At 39.0% G+C, this 16751-nt stretch overlaps 1 protein-coding gene across 3 annotated transcripts in view; it reads left to right on the forward strand.

Annotated features, from left to right (window-relative positions):
• The window catches only part of myom2b (myomesin 2b), a 31504-nt gene extending 16928 nt beyond the window's left edge, over positions 1-14576 (forward strand). For all 3 annotated transcript variants that reach the window (XM_051380444.1, XM_051380442.1, XM_051380443.1), the window contains 19 exons: positions 110-272; positions 456-562; positions 1642-1686; positions 2104-2240; positions 2414-2558; positions 2891-2953; positions 3371-3438; positions 4324-4437; positions 4683-4770; positions 6218-6256; positions 7217-7322; positions 8090-8156; positions 8533-8629; positions 9298-9334; positions 10972-10994; positions 11192-11247; positions 11325-11414; positions 13518-13643; positions 14014-14576. In XM_051380444.1, the coding sequence (XP_051236404.1) occupies positions 110-272; positions 456-562; positions 1642-1686; positions 2104-2240; positions 2414-2558; positions 2891-2953; positions 3371-3438; positions 4324-4437; positions 4683-4770; positions 6218-6256; positions 7217-7322; positions 8090-8156; positions 8533-8629; positions 9298-9334; positions 10972-10994; positions 11192-11247; positions 11325-11414; positions 13518-13643; positions 14014-14214 (1772 nt within the window). In that variant the 3' untranslated portion in view covers positions 14215-14576. The remainder of the gene's footprint in view (positions 1-109; positions 273-455; positions 563-1641; positions 1687-2103; positions 2241-2413; positions 2559-2890; positions 2954-3370; positions 3439-4323; positions 4438-4682; positions 4771-6217; positions 6257-7216; positions 7323-8089; positions 8157-8532; positions 8630-9297; positions 9335-10971; positions 10995-11191; positions 11248-11324; positions 11415-13517; positions 13644-14013) is intronic.
• Positions 14577-16751: the final 2175 nt, after the last annotated feature.

Raw genomic sequence — 16751 nt, forward strand, 5'->3', positions numbered from 1 at the left:
GAAATATAAAATCTATGGACAATATTCCTTCTGTGCCTTTTTTGACTAAAATATGCGCAGTTTAAAAACGCTCACTTTGTGTGTGTTGGCCTGTCTCTTTGTATTCAAGGTTTCCAGGAGGTATCCTGTGGTGTGGATGAGAAGTCGGGTGACATTGTTATGTCATTCGAGTCGTGCCAAATGAACGAGGGCTCTCAGTTCATCTGGAAGAAAGATTATAAAGAAATCACAGATTTCTCCAAAGGAGTTGTGATTAAAACCGAAGGCAGCCAGTAAGACACCACACACACACACACACACACACACACACACACACACACACACACACACACACACACACACACACACACACACACACACACAAATATTTGGTGTACACATGCAAACAAAAAATGCGTTTTGAAATCTTGAGCATGCATCATCTCTCTGTCTTTATGTCTGTGTCTGCATTGTAGTTCTAAGCTGATCTTTAAGAATGCAGATAAAGAGGACTTCGGGACGTATTCTGTTTCTGTCACCAACACAGAGGGAGTGTCATCCAGCTATAAGATCTCTGCTGAAGGTAGGATTTTACTCAGCCAAACTCTGGCTTTCTAAATGTACAGGAACTGATTAAAAATTCTATCTACAACCTAAACTATTGAAAATCCTTTATGTTACATTTATTCATAGCCCAGACTGACAGATTATTTATTCCTGTTGACATACCGTAATTTGAATTGTTGCCATTATTCATAATCTCATCAGCATTTACATCGCATTAAATATTATCTCCTCCATCTGTTAAAATAGTGCAAGCAAATATCTTTCATGCTTTGATCATGAAAATGTGTACAGCTGTACTGCAGCATCCAGTTAGACATGTACATCAAAAGTACAGACTTAAGCAAAATTCAAAAGGAAACTATGTATTGAAGAACTGAGGCACTGTGTGGGATGAAATAAAGATGAAAGTAATGAGACTGTGCTTAAAAAACGATCACACTGGCATGTAGGCAACAAACAATTTCATTAAACATCTGATGAGTACTAGCAGAGCACGTTGCTCACAAAATTTCTCTGAGCTTAGGGCAGTTTGTGTGTTTTAAAAACCATGTCATCATGGCAAAGGGCTTCCTGTCAGAAAGTTTCACAATGTTTTTCTTGCTATTGCACCACTATGCTACCAGACACTATGATATGTTATTCAGTGTACCTTGCAGTGATTGCTTCCCATTTGGCCTACAGTTTCTTCAGCCTAACTTAGAATCATTTCTAAACTCCAAGTATACAACTTTTCATACATTGCGCTATTATGACAGGTACTTGGGAAGATTCCAGTGATTTAATCTACTAACTCTCAATGCAGTTGGTTTGGGGAGTTTCAGAGTGGACCTTTGGGTCCAGTTCTAGGCTTTAAAGAACACCGAGCCATAATGTATTGTCTTCCCTATGGCTATAGAGCTGTTTGTGCATTTATCTGCCTCTTCCTATTAAACTCAGTTACATTAGTGACTTCTCCAACTCCAGACTTGGTACTTGAAGCACCCTGTGAAAGTGCATGATAAAATAATATCTGTGTACAAAGTGTAACATGTATTGTAGCTGCTAGTTTGTGCCCATGGCTGCATGAAATGAATAAGTTGTCTTTTCACATTTCAGAGTTGGCTAAGATGCTGGCACTCAGCTATGATATCAGACACCCAAGTAGGTACCTCTGGCTGACTCTTTCCATCTCTCATAATCTCTCTCTTTGTCCTTTTTAATCTCTCTTCTCTTACACTTTTTCCTCTGCTGCGTCTTTAATCTGTTTTACCCACTCTCCCTATTTTTTGGTTTCTCCCTTTCACGCCTTCATTTTGCTTTGTTCTGACTTGCTTTGAACCTTTCAGATTTCTTTCTTCTTTTAGGAACACATTTCTCTTTTTATTTGATTCAAAAAAGTCTTACCTGCTTTTGCATCACCTGCCTAACCACTATTCACCTATCCTTTTCTTTTGTCTCTTCTCCTTGCCTCTTCTGTTGCTGATAAATGAACACTAGTTTGGTTATGTTATTAGTAAATAAGCGCAATAATGTTTTTGAACCCGTAACCTTCCCCTCGTCTCCTCTTCTCTCCTGCAGTCATACCACTGAAATCAGAGTTGGCCTATAAGATTTTGGAGAGAGGCAGAATGCGGTTCTGGCTGCAGGCTGAGGAGATTTCTTCCAATGTCACCTACAAATTCTTTGCCAACAACAAGGAACTGTCTGGAGCTGATGTAAGATACACTGTAGTTTAAGGCATGGACATGGGGAGAGATGTACATTCAGTCAGTCATTCAGTCAGCCGCATGTTGCAACATTAAAGCCATAACTACAGGAAATAGGTATCCGTCTAGTCTATCATCGAGTGCATTATGGCATTTTTACAAGCAACTCTATTTTTCTGCAGCCCAACAAGATGGGTCATGACGTCTCTACAGGTATCATTGAGTTCATCATGGACCATTTCACCGAGGAGAATGAGGGGACATTTACCTGCCAGATCACAGATGGAGGAGGCAAAGCACAGAGCTCCCTGGTTCTCATTGGAGATGGTAAGAGAGGCCAGGTCCTCAGGCAGAACACAGCCTATTGAGACATATGCACTATGCATGTCCTTGTGTATAGGTGTAGGTGGGTGTGTGTGTGTGGCAGTAGACTTACTGTATGACTAGCATAAGATACATGATGGAAATGTAATCAGTTGATAAATGTAAAGGTAGGTTTGAAGCAGCTATGTTGTTTTTTTTTTTTCATAAATTATGATTCCACTCTCATACAGGGGACCATTAGCTTGCTAATCCACTGAAGAAATCTATAGCAACTACTGGCAACACTTTGATCTTTTAATTATTCTCTGTTTATGTGTATCTGTATGTATACACAGCTTTCAAGGCAGCGCTTGCTGAGGCTGACTACCAGAGGAGAGAGTACATCAGAGTCAAAGAGGGTAAGAAACACAAAACATCATCCACTTTTAAGCTTGTATGAGCTTTACTCTACTTAGCCTGAGACCAGAACACCACTACGTTGCCTGGGAGACAACTAATCTAATCAGTGAGTGTACAAGAAAGAAACAGACCAATATCACTTCAACTGGGAGCTGGAATCTTTAAACTCATAATGGACCCATCTGAAATGGCTCGCTACATGACAAAACAAATCCCAGACTTAGACATTTATAGAACAGCCGATGTAGGTGTTCAAGGATATTCCACTGTGGTATCTTGTATTAGGAATGTTGAAACCACCTTTAACTTATGCACCAGGCAGTTAATGGAGCTCACACAATCACTGTCCACAAGTAATTTGTTTTAAGCTTATGTCCCTTCCTTGGGCCTTTCTCTCCTGCATTTATCCACCACAGGTCCCCACTTCAGTGAGTTCCTGTCACTTCAGGTTGGAGAGGACTGCTCTGTCACTTTGGTCTGCAAGGTAAACACAGCCAAACTCAATAATTATTGAATATTTACACTGATTTGTGGATAGCTGATGAGCTATTCTATGGAGGCTGAGTGCCGGATGCGCCAATGCTGTTTAATGATAAGGTCCAGATTGAAAATAACTAGAATTACACTGTCAGGATTTTGGCTCGGCTTGGCTTTGTTAGCATGACGTATATAATTAAAACAATTTTAAAATCGAAGTATTGTTCATATCCCTCAAGACAATCTGCAGCTGACATCTGTTTGATCTGTTTGTTTAGCCTAAGTAAGTGCATTCTGAATAAACAAACACATACATTAAATTAAGTGGGGAATATGCTTCTTTTCAAGCACCAACAACTTTGCAGAAATAGTAGTTGCAGAAATAGTCATTTGTAGGTGGTGTCAGTGATTTGTTTGTGTAAAATATATTCTTTAAAAATAACCACAAGCCAACAATCTCTTGAGGGACAGATTTAATTTTGTATCCATGAGATGGGGTGAGAGAAACTGCCTAAAGTACAGATGTTGAGGCATCTCTTGGTCTTAATAAACCACCACAGAAACTGAACTTTATACACATCACTGACTTGTTTGGATTTGCATCTTGTAATGAGTGTGCAGCATTAATGATATTGATAACAGGTTTCTATAAGGCAGAAAATATTTAATGAATCTGTTACACTTTTAAATAGTTGGGTTGCTATGAAAAGATGAGGTGCAACCTATCTAAAACCCAGGACTGATAAATTGTTTAGATACAGATTTATGCAGTTTTTGGGCTGGGTCTATCTGAATTGGTGCCACTGGGATTCCATAATCTACGATATAGAATACAAAAAAAAAGCTATGTGAATTGTTTTAATAATATTTGTAAATATGTTTCTAATTGCAGGTTGCTAACTTGAAGAAGGAATCAGAGTTCCACTGGTATAAAGAAGACACAGAGATCATCCCTGATGTGAAACCTGACCTGGGATCAGGAGTCTGTAAACTGCCAATTAAACTGGTAATTTCAATTTGGTCATTTTAATCTAAATGCTATTAAACCATGTACAATACTTTTATTTCTATGCCTGGTTATATATGGACGTATATATGTATGTACCAGGATATGGTGTATTGCAGTGTGTATACTAAGTCAATTGGTATGGATGCAACATTTCTGTTCAGTGATTTGGTTTTGTACAAAATGCAACAATGTGCTTCCCATGTTCTTCACGCTATTGTATGTGTTTCCTGTTTCTCCTGCAGTTTTCACTGAAGACAACAGGAGTTTATAAGGCCACCATCAGTGATGACAGAGGAAAAGATATGAGCCAAATTAACATCTCTGGAAAAGGTAAACATATTTTCCGTACTTAATATATCTTACTGATTAATTCAGTAATTCACTGACTTGCTGGCTGGCTGGTTGTCTTAACTGAGCAAGAATAAATAAAACGGCCACTGAAAAATATGAATTGAAAATGGGTTTGATGGATGCTCATTAAAAAGTGGTAGACAGAAAAACAATATGATCCAAATGTATATATATATACTTTATCTGTACACAGTAAGAAGTCTAGGTACAGACATGGACCTAAAAGGGTACAAAAGCTTTGTCAGCACTGTACCTTTGAATGGTACATATTTGTACCTTCTTTTTTCGTGCCTCTGAAAGAACATTTCTGTACCCCTAGTGACAAAAATGTACCCATTGGGGTGAGCGACATTCCATTTTGAACCTTTGTGTGGCAGAAACATACCCTTATATTCAGAGACAAACATTTGCAATTATTCACCAAACTTTATTTAAAGAAATAACAACTAGTTTACGTATTTTAACACTTTTTAGCTCCTTTTCATTGTATTGTTTAGCTAGAACTGATTTGTCCAAACCAGTGAGTTCTGTAATGTCCTAAATCCAGTTTTAAACCCTGTAAGCTTCAGCAGTGCACTTGCCAGGGGCACATGCCTGGAAAAAAAAAGGTTGCACAACCCAGCTACGCAGGGGCTCAATGAGGGAGGGTCACAGCATAAAATTAAGTTAAATAAACACAGAATAACGAGTCCCTGTGGAGGAATGCAAAGAATGAGGAAATAGATTGACAATAAAACAGTGATAATACTTAGGTGATTAAAAATTGGCAATATTTGTAATGGCTTGTGGAAGCAGTTAGTTACTTGATTAAATAAAGAAAATCCCTCAAATAGATACATTGTGAAGTTGCCAATACACACTGAAGAAGTGCGCCTTGCCCAAACGTCCATGTGGCAAAATTTAAAAACTGAATGGAAGTGCTGTAGTTACTTCATTGCTCATTAAATTATTCCCTGGTCACTCAGACCAAAAATTACAAGGGTAATTTACTAGTAGCCTGTTTTATTTTAAAAAATCCAACTCTCTATTTAAATCAAAATTTTGTGATTACTGATTTGTGAATTATGTACCCCGTTATGTTAGCCATGATTCTGTACCTTTAAAATTAAACAAAATGTCCACAGTTATCCCCTTAAGGACCTTTTCCATACCTTATGGATATTTTTCTGACAAATGTATCTTTGGATACATAAATGATACCCCTATTTCTCTGTGTGTACATGGTAAACTAATGTATTTGTAACACATGCCAACTGTGTTTTTCTGACAACTCTTTTAAAATAGTTCTTGCCAACTTGTTCACCTGCTGGCTGTATTTAAACCTTCCCTTACTGAGATTTGAATGCAGCCACCAGAGGGCAGCATCGTGACTCTCCATCCTCTTGGCTCGTTCTCTGACCCTAGTGTTTCTCTGCCTCTCTTCTAGTTTTTGAGGATGCCATCAACAAGATCAGCCAACTGGCTGGTGGGTACCTGCCTTTTACACACACCCGCACCCACACACACATCCACACACACACGCACATAAGTGAATACACAGGCACAAATTATCTCACTAACAGAAATCCATATTAAAAACAGTACTAAATCATCATCATCATCTACCCACTGTAGTGCAAATGATCTAAATTTAACATGACACAATCAAACCACATTGATAAGAGATTTAGATTTATTACCAGGCTGATACATTTCTGTTTTAAAATCTCCCTGCCATACTCTCACACACACACATACACTTATCAGCATGTGGCAGAAGTTGTCATGCTGGAAGCATTTGGCCATCATGTCGTCATGTGGTGAAATCACTTTAAAATTCCACCGCGCTGTCACAGTGACAGTGTGGAGGAGAATCTTACTCCTATTTTAAGAGACAGTCACTTGACAGCTCTGCAGCAACTGTTACAGCAGTGGTTGCAGAGGAGAAGAGGGTTCATTACTGTGATAATGGGAAACCATGGTGATGTGACCAGGTGGATGACACACTTGTACACTTGTAATGTGCAGTGAGCAAAGTCCCACACAGTCACAGTGTAGTATAAAACTCCATTTAGGTGTAACAGCTTAAAAAAAAAAAAATAAAAAAATAAAAATAGTTATTAAGGCTTCTGATGTTTTGAAGCGTTTTATTGAATGCAGCATACATTCTGCACTCTGCTTCATTACTACAATTCTGCTCTCCGAGATGGATAAAGGTAACATAAAAAGGGAAGTCTTAAAATGGGTACTACATGCTCAAATGGCTGCAGATGGAAGTTTAATTCTATTTGATTAGTTCTGAGCAAAAAAAAAAAAAGTGCATCTTGTTGCTCTCCTCCCAGCAGAGAGAGGCCAGCTTATCCAGCAGCAGATGGAAAATATGTATCTGATTCTGATTTTAAATGTGCCCTCCACAACTTCTATCACCTCCCATCACCTCCTCTAGGAGCCAGTGCGGCAGAGCTGGTGATTAACTGCACGGCAACAGGCATTCAGCTGCAGTGTCACATGAAGTATTACACCTCAGAGATGAACATCACCTGGTATCATGGGTAAGAAATTAAAACTAATAACACTACTACTACTACTAAAACACCGACTACTACTAAGGAGAAGAAGAAGAAGAAGAAAATAATGCAATATTGCAGTATTCGTGGTTGCAGCAGGGGTTTTAGGAGGAAGAAGAGAATTCTTTTAAGTCTGCCTATAAATATGCTGACCACAAACACATTATTTTGCTTTTCTCTCAAGTTAAACCGCCGGGAGAGGCAAAAACAATAAGCCACATAATAAAACTTGTGATGGCTGTTGGCAAGTGTTTTCATTATCCTGGTTATTGCAGTAAAATTGCCCTGTTTTGTGACAAAAATCACACCCCTATCATTTCCTATAAAGAAGCAAGGTTTTTCTGCACTTAAAAGCACTCTGTCATACCCTAGAGATTATAAAATGTGGGAGGGGAAGTAGAGTGAAAGAGAGTGGACAGAAAGAAAGAAAAGATGTGAAAAAGAGGGAAATAGAGAAAGATGACAGGGGGGTAGTAGAGCTGTTATTCAATTATTCAAAGAACTAAAATGACAGAGATTAGATTTTTAACCTCTCCCCCATCTTTTCTGTGAGTGTGGGTGAGAGAGCGACAGATACCATGAGAGAGAAATTGGTATCCCTATGCGTAACATTAGGCAGGCATGTAAACATGATTTTCCATTACCTCTGAAGCAGGCTTCACCAGCGCTCACACACACAAACACACACACATACACATACACATACACATACACATACACATACACACTAACCTCTCCTCTCCTCTCCTCAGTGAGACTAAACTCTCCCACAGTGACAAGGCTGTGATTGGAGGAACTCCTTCTATGGCAACAATGGAGGTATTATCTTCTCCTGTACAATACTGAACAGTATATGCCTCTTAACTGGATCATACATGGGTCATTTTATGATAATAAACCTCATCAGGCAGTGGTACTGTTGCTTGAAAGTCCTCTTTGTAGAAGTGATACCAGGGCAACTTGGAGAATAATTAATAGATAATGTCACCTTTAGAAGGGGTGGCTAATGAATAAAACATAACACATTTTAAAATTAATTCATTAAGCTTAATTAATTAAGCAGTGTGTCTTCCTTTTTTGTCAGAAAGCTTAATAATTGTAATTACCCGGTAGATGAATGAATCTTTTTTAAACCATTAATTAAAGACATACAAGTAGAAATAAACAATTTCTTAACTGATTGATTGTTTCACAGGTGATTGAGCCGATGGAGAAGGATAAAGGAATGTACTCCATCATGATCACTGACCCTGAAAACACACATAAACGCAAACTGGACCTCAGTGGTGATGGTCAGTACCTTCTCACTCTCATTTGCTCTCTCTTTCAATGTGACTTGCGCCTTTTATTGATAATACAGTTAAAAAGAGGAGTGGAAGCAACAGAGACACTTGTTTTTATGGAGCTCTTGACTTCAATCTGTAGTTTAAGACTTTGAAGTGATACTCCAACCTTTTGAGTATCAAACACTCATCCCTGTGGGCTTGAAAACTGGCTGTAAAAAAGTTAGCAGTCTGCTCTTTCACTAAAAACTGCAGCTGTGGTCAGCTAGAAATCATATTGGCTACAATGGATTTTAATAGCGAGAGGTTTTCATGCAGAAAATAGCCTCTCCTTAAGCATAACCAACATCTCCTATGTTCTTCTGTTATGCTTAGTTATATTTTCGACAAATGGTGTATATGTTCACTGCTTCCATGTTGCATTATCTCCCTCCTCAAGCTGTGAAGATATGCCATGAAGTAGTGTTTTTATATTTTCACCACAATATGTTAGTTTCACCAACATTTCAGTTTAAATATTAAAGCCGAGCAGTGCTGCGGTTGTTTGTGAAAGAGTGAGCAACGGTTTCAAAGCGACCTTTTAAGTCAGGGTTGAGTGGTTTTATACTCAAAAGGTAGATTTCTATTGGAATATCACTTGAAAATATAAAGTTCTATTCTGTTTTTGTCTATTACAGTGTATGAGAAGGCCTTCGCCGAGTTCCAGAAACTCAAGTAAGACTACCCTCTCAAATCTGTTCCTTTACTTGTGCCTTTCTATTTTAGTCCAACTATTAACTCTTGCTAATGATGTTTCTTCACATTTGAACTTACACTGCTTCATCATTGCAAGTTTAACATCTGGTAGCTCAAAGTTGTGTGTAATGATTGCCCAGCATACTTTCTGTTCATATACTGAAAACTATATTCTTTATCCTAGTTTAATAGTAGCACAGTGTTTACCATGAATAAATTTGATTTTTTTTGACTGAGTGGTTTTCATTAAATTTGAATATTAAAAATAACAAGAAATGAAATTGATTTCTATTTTAATCTCCACATTTAAAACGTTTTGCTCACTGGATCGTGTTAGAGAGAATACATGGAATAGACCAGTTCAGCCAAACCTCTACTGGCTTCTACACACAGCTTACTTTACTAAACACAAGATGCATGTAAATCCAACTCACCCTTTCCAATGAGATCAATTTGAAGGATCAATAGACAGACCACTCCTATGATGCATCTACTACTGCTGCTGTTTTACCCATCTGTGTCCAAACACTGGAACGACTCTCCTTCTAAGTTCCCGGGGGGAGCTTATTATTTTCACTCCCCGATCAAGGCCAAGCATACATTAAACTGTGCTGAGCTTGTTGTATGCCTGTACCAGAGGTCAGAGCCTTCATGTGTGTTTTCTCACTGAACTGCTACTATTGAAATGTTGCTCAGTTGTTTTATTTGGGCTTCATGTGCTTGTCTGTGCAGAAACAGAAAAGTAAACCTTTAAGTAAATAGAGCTGCTTTTCCGCTTATGAATGGTCAGAACAACTTCAGCAAAGGTTGCTCTCCATCTACAAATTGAACAAAACTTCAAAAACTACAGTGAATCCACAGAACCCAGTGCCTTGCCATCTGAAAAAGTCCAGTCTATTATAATTTGAGATAAAAATCAATGTTAAAAATAGAAGCAGTCAGGTAGCAGAGATCCTTTTGGGTCCCTAATTGGGCCAAAGCGAAACCCCACACTGAATTTTGCAAATCCATTTAGAAAAATCAATTGAAACTCCAAACACTAAACAGTGCATGCAGAGTGGAAACTGTCCAAATCCCTTTTCTAATTAACATTCAAAGAGAGACATTTAAGCACAAGATTTTACCAACACATGGAAACAAGTGACACCCTGTTGCCCTTTTGATTGAGCATCGACATGCCAAGAGGAGAGCAGAGTTCCTCAGCCATCTGGTCCTGTGGCTGACCTGTGGTCCTCTCATGCTGCTCCGACAGCCCTCACCCAGTTACTACAAAGCAATATCACTTTTCCCATTGAAAAGATTCTGTTAAGTCCCTGAGTAAGCTACAGTGTAATGAGGTTTGGCTCTAAACCCAGAATGCCTTGTGGCAAACCATCTGACCACTGCTACTGAGTCAAAAATGGAAAAGATATTATGTGTGTGGTCAGTGAGCAGAGCCAGGTAGTGGAAACAGACCATAACCAAACTTGGCTATACTACATTTACAGGGTTACATTTGACACTCATTGCTTTTAAAAGACAAATGAATACTGAGAGCCATATTTTAGGTTGCAGTTTGTTGTACTCAATACTGTATATGATAAGTGTACTCTAACTTTTCTTTCTGTGTGTTTCAGGGCTGAGGCTTATGCTGAGAAGAGTGAGTTCATCCTTCCATTTTCCATTTTTAATACAGTTAATACGATTATTTCTCATTAAAATGATCAGACATGATGTCCCCATAATCATAAAGCTACTGGTTGTTTAGTTGTCCTAGAAGGAATAAGGCCCCAGAGTTCATCATCAATATAATACGCAATAGGCATGATTGGTAATACTAACAATGGTTTGTTTCAGATCGTGGTAAGGTGGTGGGAGGACTGCCTGATGTGGTCACCATTATGGAAAAGAAGGTAAGTGCCTGTGATTGTGTAATTTTTGTAAATTTGTACATGTTTGTCTAACAAGACGTCTTTTGTTCCTCCTACAGACTCTGAGTTTAACATGTACAGTGTGTGGAGACCCCAAGCCTCAGGTCTCATGGTTGAAGAACGGAGCGGATGTGGAACCTGACGATCAGGTAAATGCCACAGACCAGCAGATAAAGCCCTTTAAACAGAGCCTCACTCTTTTCTTTGGTTCCTACTTGCCACACGCTAGTACTCACTTTTAAAGCAGATTACTCCCTTCCCAAACCCAGCCCCTCCATCCTTTCTCATGATTAATTACCTGATTATTCAGACACAATTGCAACAGTATATTTATATTAACTTGTCTAGTGATAGACTATGGGGAGTCAGGGTGTGTCTAGTGTTACCCTCGGCGGCTTTGACTGTGTTAAAATATTTTGCACACTCTTTGCACATTGGTATGGGTAGTGTGCAACATACAGTATGTGCTGTCAAAATGCAGCATACAACCATGACTACAAAAAATGTTTTACTATCATGGTAGGAATTTTTGACCCAACAAGAAATCTTACATGCAAACTAACATAAAGTAATGGACAAGTAATATTCAGGAAATACTGGAAGAAGTATTGAGGTGGTAATGAACAAAGTACTTACTTAGGTAGTGTATAATAAATTAAACATCAGAAGTTATACACTTAGGTCTCTTGTTGGAAACTGCTGCAAGTCTCTATACAGCCTCCATATGTAGAAACAAAGGACCTCTAGCTGCTTTTGTTGGAGCCTTCAGCACCAATTACAATCTCTCACTGGAGGGATCACATACTTTAGGTGAGGTCAGCATTATCAGCACACTCCTGGATCAGTAATGGAACAAATCTACCTCTCATAACTCATTGACCTACTTGCCAACCAGTATAAGTCTACAGTCTATCCCCAGTCAGTGGAGACTCTTTCAACAGCATCAGCATCCTGCGGCTCCAAACGGCTTTGAAGATTTAAGTTTGAGAAGTCCAGGTGGAATATGTGTTGAAGTTTGGCCTCTTCTTTATTCATTCCCTCACCTGCTAATAATCTGTCGAAAACAAGAACTGACGTCCTTGGTGATGTGTTTTCCAAACCTCAGGAATGCATCTCCCCTATGTAGTTACCACAGAGACAGCTGAAGATATTAACAGAAAAACAAACTGAAATATGTACAGATCCAGAGAATGTTGCATTGAAACTAGAAACTAAAGTAGGAATAGGTAATACTGTAAAACTATACAGGCTTAAACAGAGGTCAGCTGAAGCAGGTGGTGCGTACTAGAAATTAATTAATTTTCTCACTAAGTTTGTTATTTGTGGTTATTGGTACCACCAAAACAACTATAATAACCTAATATAACAAAAGAGAAACCAGCAACCCACAGATTAGCCTACATCGGTCTAATAAATGAATGCAATTATCCTAGACCATATAACATGTTAATTAGAAAAGGGCCATCAATTGCAAATATGGCATCTTTTTTTTTTTTTAGGGTCCATTTGACTTTTAAGCCAGTAGAGCTTTTAATTTCTCAAAATTAAAGGCAAGTGTTTCTCTTAATAGGAATGTAATTAGCCTGCTACAAGTGCCACTCCATAAAAATGTACTAATGTCCAGACCTTGCAAATGAGTGGGCAGGTATGAGAGAGGGAAATTAAAACACTGTATTCTCACCGACACCACTCACATAGTACAAGGCAGAATACAAGTACTCTATGTTGTCTGAGACGTCTGCAGAGCATCGACACGAGTGTACTTCAACTCTGAAGACTTTAAACTTCCATTGTTTTAGATTTGTGGTTTCCAGAAATACAGATGGAATATGTTTTATGGGAATTTAATTCCATCATATTTTGTTTGAGCTAACAGGGACAATAAGAGTAAAATAGACTGGAATAGATCATCACAGCTTGTGCACACAGCAGAATTGGATGGTGAAAATGGTCTGTTCATAGTCATACTGACATTATACCGAAAAACATATACACCGTGCCGACGCAGCCACGTGCAGCTCAGGTAGGTCAGTGTGAACCGAGGGTTAGTCCTTGTGTCCAACAAGGCCATCTAGCAGCGCTCAGCTTTTGCTAAAGAGAGATGGTAATCAAAGCTCATGCTGCTGCTCTCACTAAAAGATAAATCAAATTTTTAAATAAAACTTTAACTGACAGGCGTTTTAAATGTTCAATCATGCTCAAGTCCCTGTGCTGCCTTTCTCACTCTTTTAACCTTTGATTTCATATTTCAGTATGTGGTCTCCCTGGACCAGGGCAAGTTTGCAAGTCTGACGATCAAAGGTGTTACCATGGAGGATTCTGGCAGATATACCATGATTGTCCAGAACAAATACGGAGGGGAGTCTGTGGATATAGTGGTGAGTGTCACTGCTGTGTACCACAAATTACTGGATTTACTCAGAGCTGTGAAATGTTTCTGACCATCTGTGACACAAATCTTGTCTTTTCATTGGGGCCTAACAGTAAGATATTTTTGTGATCACAGTTATGTGGAACTCGGAGCTGTTACATAGCTGATATTTAAACTTTTGACTTTTGGCCGACCTTGATTTGACAGTTTTAATATAAATCCTGACCTAGAATATTCTTTACTTAAAACTCAAAATGATGTGGTTGAATGCTGTACAGTGTTGTAGCCCTTTTCGTATTGCCATAGGTACAAACAGTAGATTAAATGCACGTGTGGAAAACGTCTACATAATATTATGCCTTATTCTTTCTCTCCAGGTCAGTGTGTACCGCCATGGAGAGAAAATCCCTGAGGCGAAGCCAACTCTGACCCCTAAAACAATCATCCCTCCCAAGCTCCCCATTGAGATCCCTCAGCCCAAGACCCAGCCTGCTCCAAGCCCCGCTCCTAGCCCTGCCCCTCCCAAGGCTCCAACAGGAAGAGGGGTGAAGAGTCCCACTCCCACTAGGAGGAAGTAGAAAGCATGACAGTCATAAATGAGGAAGAAACATATTCACACACTGGTGCACATGTAGACCACACAAGCTTTCATTGGTATTCTCTATCTGGACAAATATTAAAAGCATTAAATGAAATGGACCTAATGCACGTGGTGTTAAATTAGAGACTCGAGGAAACCCTGATAGCTAAAATAATAAGTGTAATAGTAATAAAAACTGAAAAAAAAATGTATTACTGTGATATCACTGTATGAAAAAAAAACTGAAATGAATGAAATAAACTAGTTCAAATCTGAAAATGACTAAATAATAAATGCGTTTAATTCAATTGAAATTAAATGAATTGAAACTTGAATAAAGCTGAAATATGATTAAAACTATTGCTGGAAAAAGAATGAAATGTGTTTTAAATTGTTGCTGGAGTGTAAGTGGAGCAACTATTAAACACAGAGCTTCCATGGACAGCCCTGTGTACAAATGTTAAAACAAATCTAATGCATATCTGGCAAAACTAAAAATATAAATAAATAAAGATTAATACGTACACTATGATTACGTACGTACACACCATGTAGATATCTGCTCAGCATCCTTAAGCTCCTCAGCCGCTATGCTCACTGTCTGCAAACATTATAACAGCATTGATACTTTAAGAACAATAGCTTTGATATGCCCTCATCAGTATCCTGCTGAAAAGACGTCTTATTTTTCATTGATCAATGATGTCTTTTTGATGGTGTGCAACATATTGTGCTTTAGGCAGCCCTTGGCAGAAATTCTTAATCCCCCCCTCTCACACACCCTCAACACCACTACCACCACCCTTTGAAGACCGGGCCAAGCCAAGTCTTGGTGGCCCTGTGGAGAGGGGTGGGCCCTACTCTGCCTATAGGGAGGGGCGTCTCAGCGTATGATCAATGGTTTGGCTCTGTCTCACAGTCTCAAGACGTGTTATATACATGACGGATTTCATTTACATTTTTCAGAATCTCGCGCACCTGTAATGGTTTCTGAAGGATGTTGACCCGCAAAACAATACCGGCTTAGTATCACAGCTCCGAGTCACTGCTACGTCCAAGAGTATGAATGTTCACACCATCTAGTTTTTACCGTCCTTAATACATAATGCTAAACTTAACAGGTACAGAGAGAAATAAGCTGTACAGAGCCATCATTACGCTCCCAGCTCTGTCAACCGATGGCTGGAAATATATAACACCATCCTTCTTAACATCATCATGGTGAGATATTGAACATGCTGAAGATCAGCTGGCAGTGAATCACCACTTAGTAAACCACAGCCATGGAGCAGAACTGTCACACTAACACTGCTGCCACTGAAAACTGTAACCAAATTCTGCTTCATATTGACTCCGACTATTAGCACCAAAAACATATTTTTGGAAAAAATCTATATACATTGTACATTGAAGCTAAATATAAATGATGTACAGTCCGCCTGGTCATCAGCCAACAGTACAAATAGACATGCTGTGAGTAGTCAGTCAGGTTTAAAGTGCAGGAAGTAATGATGGCAGAGCTGATGAAAAAGATGGCTGATGAGATTTGTGGTTCATTAAAGCTGATGAGAGGCGAAGAGCAGACAGAGGGGGAGGGGGGGGGCAGGGTAAATTCATTGTTTCTGTGTTTGCTGTTGCTAATAAAAGAAAGAGATTACACTTTGCTGAGCCTGTTTATTCATTCTGTCAGAGAGAAAAGAGACCGAGAACAAGAGACGGATTGTGAGAGAACTGAAATAATGGAGAGGCTGAAAGTGAGAATGTGAGGCTGCTATTGTTTTGTAGTACTTGCTGGTGTGTCTGCTCTGGCGGCTTGAGACGAGTCTTGTCATGCTTGTTAACAAGTTGAGAATGAGTTGAGTGATTGAATGGAAAAGGAGAGAGGGGGAATACGCTATTTTGCCACTGCTGCTGCTTGCTGTGTTTTCTGGACATGAAGACAAATCTCATGTCATAACTCGTGTGCTTAAGTGTGAAGGGAAGGAAGAAAACGGACTGACAGCGTGTGTGAGAGATGAATGTAGATAATTCAGTGTTGCGTGGCAATAAAGGACTTCTGAAGTGCGACAGAGAAAGACGGGAAGAGAAGAAGACATGTGTATATTAGAGAGAGCATGAGGAGGGGGAGAAAGAGACAGAGATCTGAATCATTTTGATGTTTTCGCTGATCATCTGCTGTGAGATCATTTTCCTGACTTTTTAATTAATTTGCACATTTTTAATCAACATAATTACTGAGAATCCAAATGTTGCCATGACAACCAACTTTTAATTTCAATAAACTTGGAAAAGGACTCATCTCTGTGAGACATGCAGACAGCCTGTGCACTCGCAGACACACAAGTAGATGCATACATACAGACAGACACACACACACATACATATACACGCGTACACACACACATATATATAGACAGGCTGCTATCTAAATGGAATAGCTAGCCAGTACTGATAGCATGAAATTGTGTTTCCAAATATAACACCGTGTCATTGGAGTGTGTGTGAGTGTGCTTGTGTGTGTTGAGAAACAAGACT

This window comes from Dicentrarchus labrax, unplaced genomic scaffold (assembly GCF_905237075.1).
Source record: "Dicentrarchus labrax unplaced genomic scaffold, dlabrax2021, whole genome shotgun sequence".
Lineage (NCBI taxonomy): Eukaryota > Metazoa > Chordata > Actinopteri > Moronidae > Dicentrarchus > Dicentrarchus labrax.